A 24,871-nucleotide genomic window follows, 5' to 3' on the forward strand; every position below is an offset into this window, starting at 1 on the left:
TGTGATCTAAAACACATTTATCTGATCATGTGATGGTGTTTCTTTATTCATCTGTGTGGATTTTTACTCTTTTTGAAGCAGCCATCTTGTGTAACTTTGCGGAGCAGTCCGGCGGGGTGGGCGGACACACAAGCTGTGTGCTCACAGCCAACGACTAGCGCCGCCCCCCTGTTTGCGTTCCGCGTGATCAGAACGAGCGCTCCAGAACAGAGCTCGTTTCCATGGTGACGCCTGAACAAACGCAGCGGTGGAAGAAGCGACCGTTGGATCATCTTCATCAGAACCGGTAAGAAAATAAATCAAATAAAAGAGAAGTTTGATGTCCTCATTCAGAACTGCGAAGAGAAAACAGCGAAAATAAGAGAGAGTACAACCCGAACAGCGACCAAATGATCAGTTTCCGGTAACTTAGACGTCTTACGTGCATGTTTTCTTTTGTTTTTTGTTTTTTAATTCAAACATGTCACATAGACATTCAGAAGTAAACATTTATTTTTTTTAACTTTACATATTCACACCTCCACATATAGAAAAAAAATTGAAGGATCTTAAATGCACAAGATAAAAAAAGGGGATAATAAATAATAATTATAAAAATAAATAAATTAAAAAATAATAAATGAATAAAAAAACTTCTAAACAGTTACAACAGGTTAATATTTTCTATGAGTGTGTATAATTTATTTGCATGGGGATTATTTATATGTTTCAGACATTTTTGTAACGAGGATATATTATTTTTTAATGCGAGCCATGAAGGTGGGGATCCTGTTAATACAATCATTGTAAATATTTAAAAAAAATGGAGCTACTTGACTAATTTGAATTTCCCCCATTGGGGGGTGAATAAAGTATTTTTCTATTTCTATGTATGGTTCCCAAAGATGAACAAACTCTTTCAGTTTTCCCTTATAAGCAATATATGTTCGTCTTTCTAGAGCAATGCACTCTGAAAGTTCTTTTATCCACTGTTTCATGGAAGGAGCCTCTGTTTTCTGCACTCACTCTCCCAGCGTGTAGAAGCCCAAAGTCCAGCAGTTTGGTCTGTTTCTTTGTTTGGATGAGTTCAGTGGACAGATTCCAAGTACACACAGTTTAGCAGTTAAAGGGATGGTGATATGAAAGACTGCTGACAGACAATTGACAATATCTTTCCAGAACTTTTGAATCTTTGGACATTCCCATAAACAGTGAAGAAGGGTTCCTTTGTTATTTAGACATTACGTACAAGGTGAAACATCTTTACTTAAATACAAAGTTGACCTAAAGGACAGTTTTACATTAGAAGACATCCTTTGTGTCTCTGAAAATGGTCGAATTCCTTCTGTCCGCTTCCTTATTTCATATTTTCCTCTTGTTTAAACTGGATCTACGTCTTTATTTGATGCCTCACCTTTACTCAGAATAAAAAGTGTCCAGATGATTGAATTTGAAAATAGATTTCATGAAATACCCTGATGTTGTTGTTTGTTTGTGTTTTTGCAAAGCGACCTTGGGTCCTTTGAAAGGCGCTATATAAATGAAAGTTATTGTTGTTGTTGTTATTATTATTATTATGTGTTCTGATTTATTCGTCCTGAATCTTTTTAATCTTTTCTTGGCCTAAATTAATCATCACTTTAATGAACCATCTACGACTCTTTTTTATTGAATACTTTTGTAAATCTGACTGTTATTCTGTTTATTAATAAGCTTTTCTCTTATTTTACATCATGTTTCAAACGGATGTTCCTGAAATATGTCGGAGGCTAAATTAACTTTACTTTGAGCTTCTCTTCAGACCTGAAACCTGTTTCTTTAGTATTTTTACTCATTTTTCTGCTTTCAGACTAAACAGATGAACCACCTGACTGACTGACTGACTGACTGACTGACTGATTGATTGATTGACAGGCAGAAAGGCGTTACCATGACCGCGGGGTCAGTGTCAGCGCCGCTCCTCATTCCCATCGTACCCCTGCAGACTCACAGAACCAAGAACCACATCGACACCAGCACACCTGTCTCCATGCAGTCAGGTACACACACACACACACACACACACACACACACACACACACACACACACACACACACACACACACACACACACCTGTCTCCATGCAGTCAGGTACACACACACACACACACACACACACACACACACACACACACACCTGTCTCCATGCAGTCAGGTACACACACACACACACACACACACACACACACACACACACACACACACACACACACACCTGTCTCCATGCAGTCAGGTACACACACACACACACACACACACACACACACACACACACCTGTCTCCATGCAGTCAGGTACACACACACACACACACACACACACACACACACACACACACACACACACCTGTCTCCATGCAGTCAGGTACACACACACACACACACACACACACACACACACACACACACACACACACACACACCTGTCTCCATGCAGTCAGGTACACACACACACACACACAAACACACACCTGTCTCCATGCAGTCAGGTACACACACACACACACACACACACACACACCTGTCTCCATGCAGTCAGGTACACACACACACACACACACACACACACACACACACACACACACACACACCTGTCTCCATGCAGTCAGGTACACACACACACACACACACACACACACCTGTCTCTATCCAGTCAGGTACACACACACACACACACACACACACACCTGTCTCTATCCAGTCAGGTACACACACACACACACACAAACACACACACACACACCTGTCTCCATGCAGTAAGGTACACACACACACACACACACACACAAACACACACCTGTCTCCATGCAGTCAGGTACACACACACACACACACACACACACACACACACACACACACACACACACACGCACGCACACACACACACACACACACACACACACACACACACACCTGTCTCCATGCAGTCAGGTACACACACACACACACACACACACACACACACACACACACACACACACACACACACACACCTGTCTCCATGCAGTCAGGTACACACACACACACCTGTCTCTGTGTGCAGCCACTGCAGGTGCGCTGATCTTCTTCACTCTGGACGGGTCGAAGCCCGCGGGGCCTCAGGGGTCGGCAGGCGGCAGCAGGAGGTACACGGACCCCCTCCTGCTCCCGGCTGGTCGGGTGTCTGTCAGAGCCGTGGCCGTCAGCAGGTAAGTGCCCACCTGTTGGCCCACCTGGGGACAGGTGAGGAGCAGCAAACATCCGGTCCTGGTTGGCTTCTCTGATTGGCTTCTCTGATTGGCTTCTCTGATTGGACCAATGTGTGCGTGTGACGCAGTGATGGCAGACAGAGCGCCGTGGTGACCAAAGTCTTCCTGGTGGATCAGGACCACCCGCAGAACCAGAACCAGGTGCTCAGACGCTCACCTGCTGAGCCCCTTTCAAAGGAAACTACATTTCCCATCAGCCCTGAAACCTCAGCTCCTCGCTTCCTGAACAGTCGACTCGGCTCCAGGACCGTCGCCGCCCCGCCCGGGTCCTCCCGGCGGTCCCGGTCTGCAGGCGGGCTTCATGTCGGTCGGACCGACTTCCTGCGGTAAGAACAGAGCGCCGGGGACACGCCAGAACCCCCGACCTTTGACCTGACTCAGACTCAGACATGGCTCCGCCCCTCTGTCCATCCAGGTGTGCTCAGTGTCTCGGCGCTCGGCCCTCGGACCCGTCGGCTCGGTTCTGTGCTCAGTGTGGAGCTGTGGTTCCCCCATTACCCGGCCAGAGACCGCCCCCTGCTGAGGCCGGACAGGTACTACAGACACACCTGATCAGAGTCCCGGTCCAGGTGAGCACAGGTGAGCAGACGCTCAGGATGTGTGTGTTCTGTGTTCAGACGCTGCTGTGTGTCTTCTGTAACGCTCTGGTTCCCATCAACACTCCCACCTGTCTGATCTGCGAGGGGTCCGTGGATCCTCAGAGGAGAGCTCAGGTACACACAGGTACACACAGGTACACACAGGTACACACAGGTCCACACAGGTACACACAGGTACACACAGGTACACACAGGTGTACACACAGGTGCACACAGGTACACACAGGTACACACAGGTGCACACAGGTGTACACACAGGTACACACAGGTACACACAGGTACACACAGGTGCACACAGGTGCACACAGGTACACACAGGTACACACAGGTGCACACAGGTGCACACAGGTGTACACAGGTGTACACACAGGTACACACAGGTACACACAGGTACACACAGGTGCACACAGGTACACAGGTACACACAGGTGCACACAGGTGTACACAGGTGTACACACAGGTACACACAGGTACACACAGGTACACACAGGTGCACACAGGTACACACAGGTACACACAGGTGTACACACAGGTGCACACAGGTACACACAGGTACACACAGGTGCACACAGGTGTACACAGGTGTACACACAGGTACACACAGGTGTACACACAGGTACACACAGGTACACACACAGGTGCACACAGGTACACACAGGTACACACATACTACATACTGCATACTGCATACTACATACTACATACTTCATACTACATGCTACATGCTACATGCTACATACTACATACAACATACTACATATTACATACTACATACTACATACTTCATACTACATGCTACATGCTACATACTACATACAACATACTACATATTACATACTACATACTACATACTACATATAACATAGTACATACTACATACTACATACTGCATACTGCATACTACATACTACATACCACATACTACATACTACATACTGCATACTGCATATTACATACTACATACTACATACCGCATAATACATACTACATACCACATACTACATACTACATACTGCATACTGCATATTACATACTACATACCGCATACTGCATACTGCATATTACATACTACATACCGCATACTACATACTACATACAACATACTACATACTACATACTGCATACTGCATATTACATACTACATACCGCATACTACATACTACATACTACATACTGTATACTGCACATTACATACTACATACTGCATACTACATACTGCATACTGCATACTACATACTACATACTACATACTACATACTGTATACTGTATATTACATACTACATACCGCATACTACATACTACATACCGCATACTACATGCTACATACCACATACTACATACTACATACTGCATACTGCATATTACATACTACATACCGCATACTACATACTACATACAACATACTACATACTACATACTGCATACTGCATATTACATACTACATACCGCATACTACATACTACATACTACATACTGTATACTGCACATTACATACTACATACTGCATACTACATACTGCATACTGCATACTACATACTACATACTACATACTACATACTGTATACTGTATATTACATACTACATACCGCATACTACATACTACATACCGCATACTACATGCTACATACCACATACTACATACTACATACTGCATACTGCATATTACATACTACATACCGCATACTACATACTACATACTACATACTGTATACTGCACATTACATACTACATACTGCATACTACATACTGCATACTACATCCTACATACTACATACTACATACTACATACTGTATACTGTATATTACATACTACATACTGCATACTACATACTGCATACTACATACTACATACTACATACTACATACCGCATACTACATACTACATACCGCATACTACATGCTACATACTACATGCTACATGCTACATGCTACATACTATATACTGCATACTGAATATTACATACTACATACTGCATATTACATACTACATACTGCATATTACATACTACATACTGCATACTACATACTGCATACTACATACTTCCATACTACATACTACATACTGCATACTACATACTGCATACTGCATACTACATACTGCATACTACATACTGCATACTACATACTACATACTAAATACTACATACTTCCATACTATATTCTACATACTACATACTGCATACTATATACTGCATTCTGCATATTACATACTACATACTGCATATTACATACTACATACTGCATACTACATACTACATACTGCATACTACATGCTACATACCACATGCTGCATACTACATACTACATACTATATACTGCATACTGCATATTACATACTACATACTGCATATTACATACTACATACTGCATACTACATACTACATACTGCATACTACATGATACATACCACATACTACATGCTACATACCACATGCTACATACTACATACTACATATTACATACTACATACTACATATAACATACTACATACTACATACTGCATACTGCATATTACATACTAAACGCCCTCACTGCGCAGTAACTGTGTTTCTCTGATGTGAAGGACCATGTGGTGTGTGTTTGCTGTGGAAGTGGAAACCCGGCTGACGTCTCCAGCTGTCTGACCTGTGAAAGCCGTCTGCAGGTAACGCCTCTAACTCCGCCCTCACAGGTGCGCTGTGTTTTAAACCCGTGGCGAGGCTTCCATGTGACGCCCTTCTGTTGCTGCAGGTGGGGCAGGGCGACTGTAGCGCCCCCTCTGTCCCAGCAGCAGACATCAGGATGCTGACCTGTTCCAGATGCAAACGGATGAACCGCCACGACGCACGATTCTGCGACTGGTGCGGCTCCAAGGTAAATCTGTGACATCACTCAGGTGAACTCAGGTGAACCACTGGGACTAAGCAGAGCTCCAGAACCTGGATGCAGGAGAAGGAGGCTATGTTCCAAACCGCATACTGTATACTGCATACTGCATACTACATACTGCATACTACATACTACATACTGCATACTCCATACTACATACTACATACTGCATACTGCATACTCCATACTACATACTGCATACTGCATACTGCATACTGCATACTACATACTGCATACTGCATACTCCATACTGCATACTACATACTGCATACTGCATACTCCATACTGCATACTGCATACTGCATACTGCATACTGCATACTACATACTGCATACTGCATACTAAATACTGCATACTGCATACTACATACTACATACTACATACTGCATACTGCATACTAAATACTGCATACTCCATACTGCATACTGCATACTGCATACTGCATACTACATACTGCATACTGCATACTAAATACTGCATACTGCATACTACATACTACATACTGCATACTGCATACTCCATACTACATACTGCATACTGCATACTAAATACTGCATACTGCATACTACATACTACATACTGCATACTGCATACTCCATACTACATACTGCATACTGCATACTGCATACTAAATACTGCATACTGCATACTACATACTACATACTGCATACTGCATACTACATACTGCATACTGCATACTAAATACTGCATACTGCATACTAAATACTGCATACTGCATACTACATACTACATACTGCATACTGCATACTCCATACTACATACTGCATACTGCATACTGCATACTGCATACTAAATACTGCATACTGCATACTACATACTACATACTACATACTGCATACTACATACTGCATACTGCATACTAAATACTGCATACTGCATACTACATACTACATACTACATACTGCATACTACATACTGCATACTGCATACTGCATACTACATACTGCATACTGCATACTAAATACTGCATACTGCATACTACATACTGCATACTGCATACTCCATACTACATACTGCATACTGCATACTAAATACTGCATACTGCATACTACATACTACATACTGCATACTGCATACTCCATACTACATACTGCATACTGCATACTGCATACTAAATACTGCATACTGCATACTACATACTACATACTACATACTACATACTGCATACTACATACTGCATACTGCATACTACATACTGCATACTGCATACTGCATACTACATACTGCATACTAAATACTAAATACTGCATACTGCATACTACATACTACATACTGCATACTGCATACTGCATACTACATACTGCATACTGCATACTAAATACTGCATACTGCATACTACATACTACATACTGCATACTGCATACTCCATACTACATACTGCATACTGCATACTGCATACTACATACTGCATACTGCATACTACATACTACATACTGCATACTGCATACTACATACTACATACTGCATACTGCATACTACATACTGCATACTCCATACTACATACTACATAGTACATACTGTATACCACATACTGCATACTACATACTGCATACTGCATACTCCATACTACATACTACATACTGCATACTGCATACTGCATACTACATACTGCATACTAAATACTAAATACTGCATACTGCATACTACATACTACATACTGCATACTGCATACTCCATACTACATACTACATACTGCATACTGCATACTGCATACTACATACTGCATACTAAATACTAAATACTGCATACTGCATACTACATACTACATACTGCATACTGCATACTGCATACTACATACTGCATACTGCATACTAAATACTGCATACTGCATACTACATACTACATACTGCATACTGCATACTCCATACTACATACTGCATACTGCATACTGCATACTACATACTGCATACTGCATACTACATACTACATACTGCATACTGCATACTACATACTACATACTGCATACTGCATACTACATACTGCATACTCCATACTACATACTACATAGTACATACTGTATACCACATACTGCATACTGCATACTGCATACTACATACTACATACTGCATACTGCATACTCCATACTACATACTGCATACTGCATACTGCATACTACATACTACATACTGCATACTGCATACTACATACTACATACTGCATACTACATACTGCATACTGCATACTGCATACTACATACTGCATACTGCATACTACATACTACATACTGCATACTACATACTACATACTGCATACTGCATACTACATACTGCATACTCCATACTACATACTACATAGTACATACTGTATACTACATACCGCATACTACATACTGCATACTACATACTACATACTACATACATCCATACTACATACTGCATACTGCATACTACATACTACATACAACCATACTACATACTGCATACTACATACTGCATACTACATACTACATACTACATACATCCATACTACATACTACATACTAAATACTACATACTTCCATACTGCATACTACATACTGCATACTAAATACTACATACTTCCATACTACATACTACATACTGCATACTGCATATTATATACTACATACTGCATACTACTTACTAAATACTACATACTTCCATACTACATATTGCATACTGCATACTACATACTAAATACTACATACTTCCATACTACATATTGCATACTGCATACTGCATACTACATTCTACATACTACATACTGCATACTACATACTACATACTACATACATCCATACTACATATTGCATACTGCATACTACATACTACATACTGCATACTACATACTGCATACTGCATACTACATACTGCATACTGCATACTGCATACTGCATACTGATCGATCAGACAGTATTCAGAGCGTTTACCCACAATGCATTGCGCTCCTGCCCGAGCCGAAATCAGCCGGCCTGAAGCTGATTTCCCTTAAGCTCTAAACTCTGTAAACTTTAGCAACATTTGAAACATTTTCAGGAGAGAAAGTAGTCGTTTAGATCCCCAACGTGTTGAAAACCTGACAAAATACCGGCTGTTTACAATTTTGTTCCCACGAATTCGGCGGTACTAAAGCTAGCCGCAGTGAGCTAACGCACTTCCGGTTATTTTCACAAAATAAAATACCCGTTGCCTTTTATCACAGGGAAAGCCATTAGGAGACAATTGGTGCTTTTGTTTTGAAAACAGGAAGTGAACCTACCCTCGTTGTAGCTAGCTTGAAACTGCCGTTTTGACAGGAAATGACGATCGGCGACGTCACATTACGTTGCATCTTGGGTAGTTTGAGTATGAGTAGTAACCTCATGATGCATACCCAACATTTAGGAGAATCTAGTATGCATCCGGGAACTTCTCGCTTACTCAAACTCGCATACTAACTCAAAAAGTTAGTAGGAGTAGTAGGAGAAGTATGCGGTTTGGAACACAGCCATGTAGCTTTCTATAGATGCTTCTGTTCTGTGATTGCAGTGAAGCTACCTTAGCTAGTTCCACATAGATTGGACAAAAACACCATCATGTGACCCACAACTCTATCAGCTGTTAAACCTCCGTTTGTTTACGTGTTTCTGAGCATGCTCAGTGGCCTCCTGCTTACAGATGTGAGGCAAATGTCGTGATGTGATGTGTGTTTTCAGCCCGCTCGTGCACTTAGATGTGTGACGTGTTGGCGATGTGGAGCAAGTGGAAATCCGTACGCTCTCTACTGTGCTGCATGTGGCGTGTTTGTTGAAGCCCCGGCCCCGCCCACATCCAGCGGTGACATCACACAACCCGTCAGGAGCACCAGCACCGCTCGGGTATGCAACACGGCTGCTACATACTACATACTTCCATAGTACATACTTCCATAGTACATACTTCCATACTACATACTTCCATACTACATACTACATACTTTCATACTACATACTACATACTTACATGCTACTTGCTACATGCAACATACTGCATACTTCCGTAGTACATACTTCCATACTACATACTTCCATAGTACATACTTCCATAGTACATAGTACATAGTACATACTACATACTACATACTTTCATACTACATACTACATACTTTCATACTACATACTACATACTACATACTTCCATAGTACATACTTCCATAATACATACTACATACTATATACTTTCATACTACATACTTACATGTTACATGCTACATGCTACATGCTACATACTACATATTACATACTTACATGCTACATGCTATATGGTACATACTGCATACTTCCATTGTACATACTTCCATAGTACATACTACATACTGCATACTTCCATTGTACATACTTCCATAGTACATACTACATACTACATACTTCCATAGTACATACTACATACTACATACTTACATGCTACATGCTACATACTGCATAATTCCATAGTACATACTACATACTACATACTTCCATAGTACATACTACATACTTACTTGATACATACTACATAATACATACTTACATGCTACATGCTACATGCTACATATTACATACTTACATACTTACATGCTACATGCTATATGGTACATACTGCATACTTCCATAGTACATACTACATACAACATACTTCCATAGTACATACTTCCATAGTACACACTTCCATAGTACATACTACATACTACATAGTACATACTTTCATACTACATACTACATACTACATACTTACATACTACATACTACATACTTACATACTACATACTACATACTTACATGCTACATGCTACATGCAACATACTGCATACTTCCGTAGTACATACTTCCATAGTACATACTACATACTATATACTTTCATACTACGTACTACATACTTACATGCTACATGCTACATACTACATATTACATACTTACATGCTACATGCTATATGGTACATACTGCATACTTCCATTGTACATACTTCCATAGTACATACTTCCATAGTACATACTACATACTTCCATAGTACATACTTCCATTGTACATACTTCCATAGTACATACTACATACTACATACTTCCATAGTACATACTTCCATAGTACATACTACATACTACATACTTACATGGTACATACTACATATTACATACTGCATACTACATACTACATACTAAATACTGCATACTACATACTACATACTGCATATTACATACTGCATACTACATACTACATACTGCATATTACATACTACATACTACATACTGCATACTACATACTACATACTGCATACTACATACTACATACTGCATATTACATACTACATACTACATACTGCATATTACATACTGCATACTACATACTACATACTGCATATTACATACTACATACTAAATACTACATACTACATACTGCATATTACATACTGCATACTACATACTACATACTGCATACTACATACTAAATACTGCATACTACATACTGCATATTACATACTGCATACTACATACTGCATATTACATACTACATACTACATACTGCATACTACATACTGCATACTACATACTGCATACTGCATACTACATACTGCATACTACATACTACATACTGCATATTACATACTGCATACTACATACTGCATATTACATATTACATACTAAATACTACATACTGCATACTACATACTACATACTACATACTGCATATTACATACTGCATACTACATACTACATACTGCATACTGCATATTACATACTACATACTAAATACTACATACTGCATACTACATACTGCATACTACATACTACATACTGCATATTACATACTGCATACTACATACTACATACTGCATATTACATACTACATATTACATACTGCATACTACATACTACATACTACATACTAAATACTACATACTGCATACTACATACTACATACTACATACTGCATATTACATACTACATACTACATACTGTATACTACATACTACATACTACATACTGCATATTACATACTACATACTACATACTACATACTGCATATTACATACTACATACTACATACTACATACTGCATATTACATACTACATACTACATACTGCATACTACATACTGCATATTACATATTACATACTAAATACTACATACTGCATACTACATACTACATACTACATACTGCATACTATATACTGCATACTGCATATTACATACTGCATACTACATACTGCATACTGCATATTACATACTGCATACTGCATACTACATACTGCATATTACATACTACATACTACATACTGCACATTACATACTACATACTAAATACTGCATACTACATACTACATACTACATACTGCATATTACATACTGCATACTACATACTACATACTGCATATTACATACTGCATACTACATACTACATACTGCATATTACATACTGCATACTACATACTACATACTACATATTACATACTACATATTACATACTGCATACTACATACTACATACTAAATACTACATACTGCATACTACATATTACATACTGCATACTACATACTGCATACTACATACTACATACTACATACTGCATATTACATACTGCATATTACATACTACATATTACATACTGCATACTAAATACTACATACTACATACTACATACTGTATACTACATACTACATACTACATACTGCATATTACATACTGCATATTACATACTACATACTACATACTGCATATTACATACTGCATATTACATACTACATACTGCATATTACATACTGCATATTACATACTACATACTACATACTGCATATTACATACTGCATATTACATACTACATACTGCATACTACATACTACATACTACATACTACATACTGCATACTGCATACTGCATAATACATACTGCATATTACATACTGCATATTACATACTACATACTACATACTGCATATTACATACTGCATATTACATACTACATACTGCATACTACATACTACATACTACATACTACATACTGCATACTGCATACTGCATATTACATACTGCATATTACATACTGCATATTACATACTACATACTGCATATTACATACTACATACTACATACTGCATATTACATACTACATACTGCATATTACATACTACATACTACATACTGCATATTACATACTACATACTACATACTACATACTGCATACTGCATACTGCATAATACATACTGCATATTACATACTGCATATTACATACTACATACTACATACTGCATATTACATACTGCATATTACATACTACATACTACATACTGCATATTACATACTGCATATTACATACTACATACTGCATACTACATACTACATACTACATACTACATACTGCATACTGCATACTGCATATTACATACTGCATATTACATACTGCATATTACATACTACATACTGCATATTACATACTACATACTACATACTGCATATTACATACTACATACTGCATATTACATACTACATACTACATACTGCATATTACATACTACATACTACATACTGCATATTACATACTACATATTACATACTACATACTGCATATTACATACTACATACTACATACTGCATATTACATACTGCATATTACATACTACATACTACATACTACATATTACATACTGCATATTACATACTACATACTGCATATTACATACTGCATATTACATACTACATACTACATACTGCATATTACATACTGCATATTACATACTACATACTGCATACTGCATATTACATACTGCATATTACATACTACATACTGCATATTACATACTGCATATTACATACTACATACTGCATATTACATACTGCATATTACATACTACATACTGCATACTACATACTACATACTACATACTGCATACTGCATACTGCATAATACATACTGCATATTACATACTACATACTACATACTGCATATTACATACTACATATTACATACTACATACTGCATATTACATACTACATACTACATACTGCATATTACATACTGCATATTACATACTACATACTACATACTGCATATTACATACTGCATATTACATACTACATACTGCATATTACATACTGCATATTACATACTACATACTACATACTGCATATTACATACTGCATATTACATACTACATACTGCATATTACATACTGCATATTACATACTACATACTGCATACTGCATACTGCATAATACATACTGCATATTACATACTGCATATTACATACTACATACTACATACTGCATATTACATACTGCATATTACATACTACATACTACATACTGCATATTACATACTGCATATTACATACTACATACTGCATACTACATACTACATACTACATACTGCATACTGCATACTGCATAATACATACTGCATATTACATACTGCATATTACATACTACATACTACATACTGCATATTACATACTGCATATTACATACTACATACTGCATACTACATACTACATACTACATACTACATACTGCATACTGCATACTGCATATTACATACTGCATATTACATACTGCATATTACATACTACATACTGCATATTACATACTACATACTACATACTGCATATTACATACTACATACTGCATATTACATACTACATACTACATACTGCATATTACATACTACATACTACATACTACATACTGCATACTGCATACTGCATAATACATACTGCATATTACATACTGCATATTACATACTACATACTACATACTGCATATTACATACTGCATATTACATACTACATACTACATACTGCATATTACATACTGCATATTACATACTACATACTGCATACTACATACTACATACTACATACTGCATACTGCATACTGCATATTACATACTGCATATTACATACTGCATATTACATACTACATACTGCATATTACATACTACATACTACATACTGCATATTACATACTACATACTGCATATTACATACTACATACTACATACTGCATATTACATACTACATACTACATACTGCATATTACATACTACATATTACATACTACATACTGCATATTACATACTACATACTACATACTGCATATTACATACTGCATATTACATACTACATACTACATACTACATATTACATACTGCATATTACATACTACATACTGCATATTACATACTGCATATTACATACTACATACTACATACTGCATATTACATACTGCATATTACATACTACATACTGCATACTGCATATTACATACTGCATATTACATACTACATACTGCATATTACATACTGCATATTACATACTACATACTACATACTGCATATTACATACTGCATATTACATACTACATACTGCATACTACATACTACATACTACATACTACATACTGCATACTGCATACTGCATAATACATACTGCATATTACATACTACATACTACATACTGCATATTACATACTACATATTACATACTACATACTGCATATTACATACTACATACTACATACTGCATATTACATACTGCATATTACATACTACATACTACATACTGCATATTACATACTGCATATTACATACTACATACTGCATATTACATACTGCATATTACATACTACATACTACATACTGCATATTACATACTGCATATTACATACTACATACTGCATATTACATACTGCATATTACATACTACATACTGCATACTGCATACTGCATAATACATACTGCATATTACATACTGCATATTACATACTACATACTACATACTGCATATTACATACTGCATATTACATACTACATACTACATACTGCATATTACATACTGCATATTACATACTACATACTGCATATTACATACTGCATATTACATACTACATACTACATACTGCATATTACATACTGCATATTACATACTACATACTGCATACTACATACTACATACTACATACTACATACTGCATACTGCATACTGCATAATACATACTGCATATTACATACTGCATATTACATACTACATACTACATACTGCATATTACATACTGCATATTACATACTACATACTACATACTGCATATTACATACTGCATACTACATATTACATACTGCATATTACATACTGCATATTACATACTACATACTGCATATTACATACTACATACTACATACTGCATATTACATACTACATACTACATACTACATATTACATACTGCATATTACATACTACATACTGCATATTACATACTACATACTACATACTGCATATTACATACTGCATATTACATACTACATACTACATACTACATATTACATACTGCATACTGCATATTACATACTGCATACTACATACTACATATTACATACTGCATACTACATACTACATACTACATACTAAATACTGCATACTACATACTACATACTACATACTGCATATTACATACTGCATATTACATACTACATACTGCATACTACATACTACATACTACATACTACATACTGCATATTACATACTCTATACTACATACTACATACTGCATACTACATACTACATACTACATACTACATACTGCATATTACATACTGCATACTACATACTACATATTACATACTGCATACTACATACTACATACTACATACTAAATACTGCATACTACATACTACATACTACATACTACATACTGCATATTACATACTCTATACTACATACTACATATTACATACTGCATACTACATACTACATACTACATACTAAATACTGCATACTACATACTAAATACTACATACTACATACTGCATATTACATACTGCATACTACATACTACATATTACATACTGCATACTACATACTACATACTACATACTAAATACTGCATACTACATACTACATACTACATACTACATACTGCATATTACATACTCTATACTACATACTACATACTGCATACTACATACTACATACTACATACTACATACTGCTGAGGTAGTACCATCTGCGTGCTTCCATCACGCACATTAACCATAAGAGTCCTCTGTGTGTAGGCGCCCGCAGCCTCATCAGACCCCGCCCCTGGCGTAAAGGTAGCCCCGCCTACTGTGCATCAGCATACGCAGACGGTCGGGCTCTATTACCCATCAGCCAATGAGCTGCAGAGGAAGGAGCAGCAGGAAGTGCTGCAGGCCAACAGACAGCAGGCGAGCAGAGACCGCCGCCCGCCGCTGACCGCCGTCAGCCCCGGACGTGGTAAAGTCTTTGTGTTTTTAAAGTTTTCTTGTCCCGGATCAGGTGGTCGTCGGTTCTTATTCTCCGACGTCCTCAGGTTACTGGAGGAAGCAGCTGGATCACGTGTGCGCTCACCTGAGAAGTTACGCCCAGAACCAGGTCTCCTTCAGGGCTCTGCTGGGAGAGCCTCGCCTGGGCCGGGTATGCAGCTCGCCTCAGGGGACGCTGAGACCACCTCAGCAGCTGCAGCGGTGGCTGATCTGCTCTGCTCCTTCTCTCCTTCAGGTGGTCTCTGCTGTTGTTCAGGAGGATGAGTTCCAAGTCAGTCTGACCATCAACTTCGTGTCAGCCGGACGGGGAGAACAGGTGTGTTTACCACCCGGAGCTGTGAAGCTCACAGGGGGACCAGGGCTGTGTTGGACAACGCATACTACATGCTACATACTGCATACTACATATTACATGCTACATGCTACATACTGCATACTACATATTACATGCTACATGCTACATACTGCATACTACATATTACATGCTACATGCTACATACTGCATACTACATGCTACATGCTACATGCCACATACTGCATACTATATTACATGCTACATGCTACATACTACATACTACATATTACATGCTACATACTGCATACTATATTACATGCTACATGCTACATACTGCATACTACATACTACATATTACATGCTACATGCTACATACTGCATACTATATTACATACTACACGCTACATACTGCAGACTACATATTACATGCTACATGCTACATACTGCATACTACATACTACATATTACATGCTACATGCTACATACTGCATACTATATTACATACTACACGCTACATACTGCATACTACATACTACATACTACATATTACATGCTACATGCTACATACTGCATACTACATACTACATATTACATGCTACATACTGCATACTACATACTACATGCTACATGCTACATACTGCATACTATATTACATGCTACATGCTACATACTGCATACTACATACTACATACTACATATTACATGCTACATGCTACATACTGCATACTACATACTACATATTACATGCTACATACTGCATACTACATACTACATGCTACATGCTACATGCTACATACTGCATACTACATACTACATATTACATGCTACATACTACATACTACATGCTACATACTGCATTCTACATACTACATATTACATGCTACATACTACATACTACATACTACATTTTACATACTGCATACTACATATTACATGCTGAGCACCTGTGCTGCCTTGTCGGTGAGGAAGGGGCGAATCCTCCGGATGTTGTAGAGGAACTACATACTTCATACTAAATATTACATATTACATGCTACATGCTACATGCTACATACTACATACTACATACTGCATACTACATACTTCCATACTACATACTACATGCTACATACTACCCTCGTTGTAGCTAGCTTGAAACTGCCGTTATGACAGGAAATGACGATCGGCGACGTCACGTTACGTTGCATCTTGGGTAGTTTGAGTATGAGTAGTAACCTCATGATGCATACCCAACATTTAGGAGAATCTAGTCTGCATCCGGGAACTTCTCGCTTACTACCTCAGAAAGTTAGTATGAGTAGTAGGAGTAGTATGCGGTTTGGAACACAGCCCCTGTTTGTTTGAGATGAATCAGTAAAGCTGTGGTTCGATCTCAGGGCGCTCCTCACCGGCGCTGCGACGGACCTAAAGGTGGAGAAAGTGGAGCAGCAGGTGGGCCTGAAACTCTGAGCAGCGTCACAGAGCGATCAGCTGTCAGCAGCCTCAGTAAGAACACCTCACAGCTCCTCACAGGGTCAGGTAAAGGAGGTGGAATGGAAGCTTTTCTAACGTCTTAAATCCTGAATCTTTAACTGGTCTGACAGGAAGGGATCGGCCCTCAGGTGAGATGAAAGCCGGTCCAAAGTCTGCACCCAAACCTGCGGTAAGAACCTCCATCAGCGTCTCTTCCTGCTTCCTGTTCCGTCAGACCTCACAGCTCTTCTCTCATTGGTTGCCTGGCTGCAGGTGACAGACAGTCAGCTGCTGAAGGAGCTGGGTCCAGATGGAGGTCGGATCAGCACCATCCAGAAGCTCCTGGATCAGGTACCGCCCCGTAGTCCAATCAGCAGCCGGCTCTATGTCAGCTGACAGAACCCGAGCTCCAATCAGCAGCCGGCTCCGTGTCAGCTGACAGAACCCGAGCTCCAATCAGCAGCCGGCTCCGTGTCAGCTGACAGCACCACTGACCCAGGCGTGTTGTTTCTGTCCCAGGGGGCGGACCCTTCCTGTTGCCGGGGCGATGGCCGGCACGCCCTGCTGGTGGCGGTGGCGAGCGGCCACCATGATGCGCTTCCTGTTCTGGTGCAGCGAGGAGCCGACGTGAACCGACAGTCCGGACCGTAAGAGCTCCAGATCAGAACCCGGATCAGAACCCGGATCAGACGGGTTCTGAATGTGAATCTGAGGAAGCCCGTCTGTAACCAGAGAGCTCCATAGTGACCAACCTGCTGATGTCATCGTGATGTCATCGTGCCCTTTACACACTGAGGCCGAAGTGAAATGAATCGATCAAATTCATAATAAGAATTTTTAAATCGTTGTTGTAGGAGATTAAAGAAGCCAGATGTGACCTGATGTGTGTCAGCAGAATTAAAGGTTTCCAGGAGAAACTCATCCATGCATTCATCTCCAGCAGACTCCATCACTGTAACGCTCTTTTAACTGGACTTCCCACAAAGAGCATTAAACATCTGCAGCTCATCCAGAACGCTGCTGCTGGAGTTTTAGCCCGGACTAAGAGATCTGAACACATCACAGCAGCTTTAAAATCTTTACTCTGGCTTCCAGTCAGTCACAGAATAGATTTTTAAAGCCTGCTGATGGTTTACAATCTGTGATATGTTCAGAGAATATAAAGCCAGCAGAGCTCTGAGATCCAAGGACTCAGGTCAGCTGGTCCAGTCCAGAGTCCAGACTAAACATGGAGAAGCAGCATTTAGCTGTTATGCTGCCAACAAGTGGAACAAACTGCCAGTGGAGATTAAACTTTCACCAAATGGAGACATTTTTAAATCCAGGTTAAAAACATTTCTGTTCTCATGTGTCTATGCATGAAATCTGCACGCTATCTTTGAACTTATCTGGACTGTTGCTGGTTTTAAATTCATTTAAATTATTTTATTTGTTTCTCTTTATATTCTTTTATATATTTTAATGCTTCTTCCACTCCCTGCTGCAATGCTTTTATTTTATGTGAAGCACTTTGAATTGTTTGTACATGAAATGTGCTATAAATAAATTTGATTTGATCCGGTGTGCCGGTCATGTGACCTGATGGTCATGTGGTGACAGTGAGCTCCTCTTCCTCAGGATGAAGAACACGGCTCTGCATGAGGCGGCGGCTCGGGGCTCGGGGGGTCTGCGGTGTGCGGAGGTCCTGCTCAGGTACGACACACCTGGATCTCAAAGTGATTTTTAATTGAATGTTTTACAACTTTAAATGTTTATTTTTCATATTTTGGTTTGTTCGGAGGCTGAAAAGTTTCTTTAAAGAAGATGTGGGTCATGACGGGTTCAAACCGAACGCCTTCAGATCAGCTGGCTGCCTCTGATTGGCTGCTCCTCTGTGATGTCACCGCTTGTCTTCCTGGTTTCAGATGTAAGGCGAATGTGCGGCGCAGGAACGCCGGGGGTCAGACGGCGTACGACGTGGCGGTGAACTCCGGCTGCGGCGACATGGCGGCTCTGCTGGCGGCTCAGACTGGACAGGACTTACTGGGGCAACTGGGGCAACTGGGACGAACCCAACTGAACCTGGACGTGTTCTGACTCGGACCTGAAGATGAGCCGCTGGTTTCAGAGGTTCTGAGCGAAACTTTGGGTTCAGATTCAGTTTTATTTGTGTCCCCGTAAAGGACGTGCAATTAAGAGGCGAACATCAGTTTCTGCCAGCATCAGTAACAACACAATCAACCAATCAGGTACGACTCCTCCGACCCTGCCGTGAATCCAAAAGGGAAACAGCCGCAGGGACGAAGGAGTGCCGGGTGCTCTTCATACGAGGAAGTCTGAGGGTTAGGCTACCTAAACTAACCCTACCTTACCTCCTAACCCCTCTGATGAAATCTCCCTGAGCCGGAGGACTTTGGGTTATTCAGTTTAAAAAGGTCTGGTGAGATGTTCCTACTCTTTAATCTCAGGATCTGTCTCCTGGCTTTGTGAAATGTTCTGTTTTTATAACCTTTGAATAAACCGTTTCTATCTCATCCAACACATTTGTGATGTTTGTTTTTCCCCACGTTGACCACTAGGTGGCAGTAGTTGTGACACAGATGTTACTGCAGATGTGCAGATGTTACTATAGATGTGCAGATGTTACTACAGATGTGCAGATGTTACTGCAGATGTGCAGATGTTACTACAGATGTGCAGATGTTACTACAGATGTGCAGATGTTACTACAGATGTGCAGATGTTACTACAGATGGGCAGATGTTACTGCAGATGGGCAGATGTTACTGCAGATGTGCAGATGTTACTGCAGATGTGCAGATGTTACTACAGATGTGCAGATGTTACTGCAGATGTGCAGATGTTACTACAGATGTGCAGATGTTACTACAGATGGGCAGATGTTACTGCAGATGTGCAGATGTTACTGCAGATGTGCAGATGTTACTACAGATGTGCAGATGTTACTGCAGATGTGCAGATGTTACTACAGATGTGCAGATGTTACTACAGATGGGCAGATGTTACTGCAGATGTGCAGATGTTACTACAGATGTGCAGATGTTACTATAGATGTGCAGATGTTACTACAGATGTGCAGATGTTACTGCAGATGTGCAGATGTTACTACAGATGTGCAGATGTTACTACAGATGTTATTGCAGATGTGCAGATGTTACTATAGATGTGCAGATGTTACGACAGATGTGCAGATGTTACTGCAGATGTGCAGATGTTACTACAGATGGGCAGATGTTACTGCAGATGTGCAGATGTTACTACAGATGGGCAGATGTTACTGCAGATGTGCAGATGTTACTACAGATGGGCAGATGTTACTGCAGATGTGCAGATGTTACTACAGATGTGCAGATGTTACTGCAGATGTGCAGATGTTACTACAGATGTTACTACAGATGGGCAGATGTTACTGCAGATGTGCAGATGTTACTACAGATGTTACTGCAGATGTTACTACAGATGTGCAGATGTTACTACAGATGGGCAGATGTTACTGCAGATGTGCAGATGTTACTACAGATGTGCAGATGTTACTGCAGATGTTACTATAGATGTGCAGATGTTAATATAGATGTTACTACAGATGTGCAGATGTTACTATAGATGTGCAGATGTTACTGCAGATGTTACTATAGATGTGCAGATGTTAATATAGATGTTACTACAGATGTGCAGATGTTACTGCAGATGTTACTATAGATGTGCAGATGTTAATATAGATGTTACTGCAGATGTGCAGATGTTACTACAGATGTGCAGATGTTATTGCAGATGTGCAGATGTTACTACAGATGTGCAGATGTTACTATAGATGTGCAGATGTTACTACAGATGTGCAGATGTTACTGCAGATGTGCAGATGTTAATATAGATGTTACTACAGATGTGCAGATGTTACTATAGATGTGCAGATGTTATTGCAGATGTGCAGATGTTACTACAGATGTGCAGATGTTACTATAGATGTGCAGATGTTACTACAGATGTGCAGATGTTATTGCAGATGTGCAGATGTTACTACAGATGTGCAGATGTTACTACAGATGTGCAGATGTTATTGCAGATGTGCAGATGTTACTGCAGATGTGCAGATGTTACTACAGATGTGCAGATGTTATTGCAGATGTGCAGATGTTACTGCAGATGTGCAGATGTTACTACAGATGTGCAGATGTTATTGCAGATGTGCAGATGTTACTACAGATGTGCAGATGTTACTACAGATGTGCAGATGTTACTGCAGATGTGCAGATGTTACTACAGATGTGCAGATGTTACTGCAGATGTGCAGATGTTACTGCAGATGTGCAGATGTTACTATAGATGTGCAGATGTTACTACAGATGTGCAGATGTTACTACAGATGGGCAGATGTTACTGCAGATGTGCAGATGTTACTACAGATGTTACTACAGATGGGCAGATGTTACTGCAGATGTGCAGATGTTACTACAGATGGGCAGATGTTACTACAGATGTGCAGATGTTACTGCAGATGTTACTACAGATGTGCAGATGTTACTGCAGATGTTACTGCAGATGTTACTATAGATGTGCAGATGTTACTACAGATGTGCAGATGTTACTGCAGATGTGCAGATGTTAATATAGATGTTACTACAGATGTGCAGATGTTACTACAGATGTGCAGATGTTACTGCAGATGTTAATATAGATGTTACTACAGATGTGCAGATGTTATTGCAGATGTGCAGATGTTACTATAGATGTGCAGATGTTACTACAGATGTGCAGATGTTACTGCAGATGTTACTGCAGATGTGCAGATGTTACTGCAGATGTGCAGATGTTACTACAGATGTGCAGATGTTACTGCAGATGTGCAGATGTTACTATAGATGTGCAGATGTTACTACAGATGTGCAGATGTTACTGCAGATGTTACTACAGATGTGCAGATGTTACTATAGATGTGCAGATGTTACTACAGATGTGCAGATGTTACTACAGATGTGCAGATGTTACTGCAGATGTGCAGATGTTACTACAGATGTGCAGATGTTACTATAGATGTGCAGATGTTACTACAGATGTGCAGATGTTACTGCAAATGTGCAGATGTTACTACAGATGTGCAGATGTTACTACAGATGTGCAGATGTTACTGCAGATGTTACTACAGATGTGC

General features: G+C 39.4%; 1 protein-coding gene across 3 annotated transcripts; it reads left to right on the forward strand.

The window, feature by feature from the left end:
• The first annotated feature begins 84 nt into the window (after positions 1-84).
• Positions 85-22,230, forward strand: dzank1 (double zinc ribbon and ankyrin repeat domains 1). 3 transcript variants are annotated; one of them, XM_075462421.1, is made up of 18 exons: positions 85-286; positions 1,894-2,018; positions 3,061-3,205; positions 3,334-3,591; positions 3,681-3,798; positions 3,883-3,978; positions 6,429-6,509; positions 6,596-6,718; positions 10,407-10,568; positions 17,745-17,946; positions 18,023-18,126; positions 18,211-18,291; positions 19,647-19,755; positions 19,854-19,912; positions 19,996-20,073; positions 20,242-20,369; positions 21,340-21,414; positions 21,627-22,230. In XM_075462421.1, the coding sequence occupies exons 1-18, from the start codon at positions 222-224 to the stop codon at positions 21,796-21,798; spliced, it is 2,181 nt and encodes a 726-aa protein (XP_075318536.1). In that variant the 5' UTR covers positions 85-221; the 3' UTR covers positions 21,799-22,230. The 3 variants fall into 3 exon arrangements, with proteins under 3 accessions (XP_075318536.1, XP_075318533.1, XP_075318535.1); XM_075462418.1 differs by having other exon boundaries at positions 3,681-3,978; XM_075462420.1 differs by having other exon boundaries at positions 212-286; positions 1,829-2,018; positions 3,681-3,978.
• Positions 22,231-24,871: the final 2,641 nt, after the last annotated feature.

This window comes from Odontesthes bonariensis, chromosome 4, assembly GCF_027942865.1.
Source record: "Odontesthes bonariensis isolate fOdoBon6 chromosome 4, fOdoBon6.hap1, whole genome shotgun sequence".
Lineage (NCBI taxonomy): Eukaryota > Metazoa > Chordata > Actinopteri > Atheriniformes > Atherinopsidae > Odontesthes > Odontesthes bonariensis.

Coding starts and splice junctions, on each gene's coding strand:
- dzank1 (XM_075462418.1), top strand. CDS start 222: ATGGTGACGCCTGAACAAACGCAGCGGTGGAAGAAGCGACCGTTGGAT. Junction 3,592..3,680: donor GGTCGGACCGACTTCCTGCG/GTAAGAACAGAG, acceptor CTGTCCATCCAG/GTGTGCTCAGTGTCTCGGCG. Junction 19,756..19,853: donor ATCAGCTGTCAGCAGCCTCA/GTAAGAACACCT, acceptor CTGGTCTGACAG/GAAGGGATCGGCCCTCAGGT.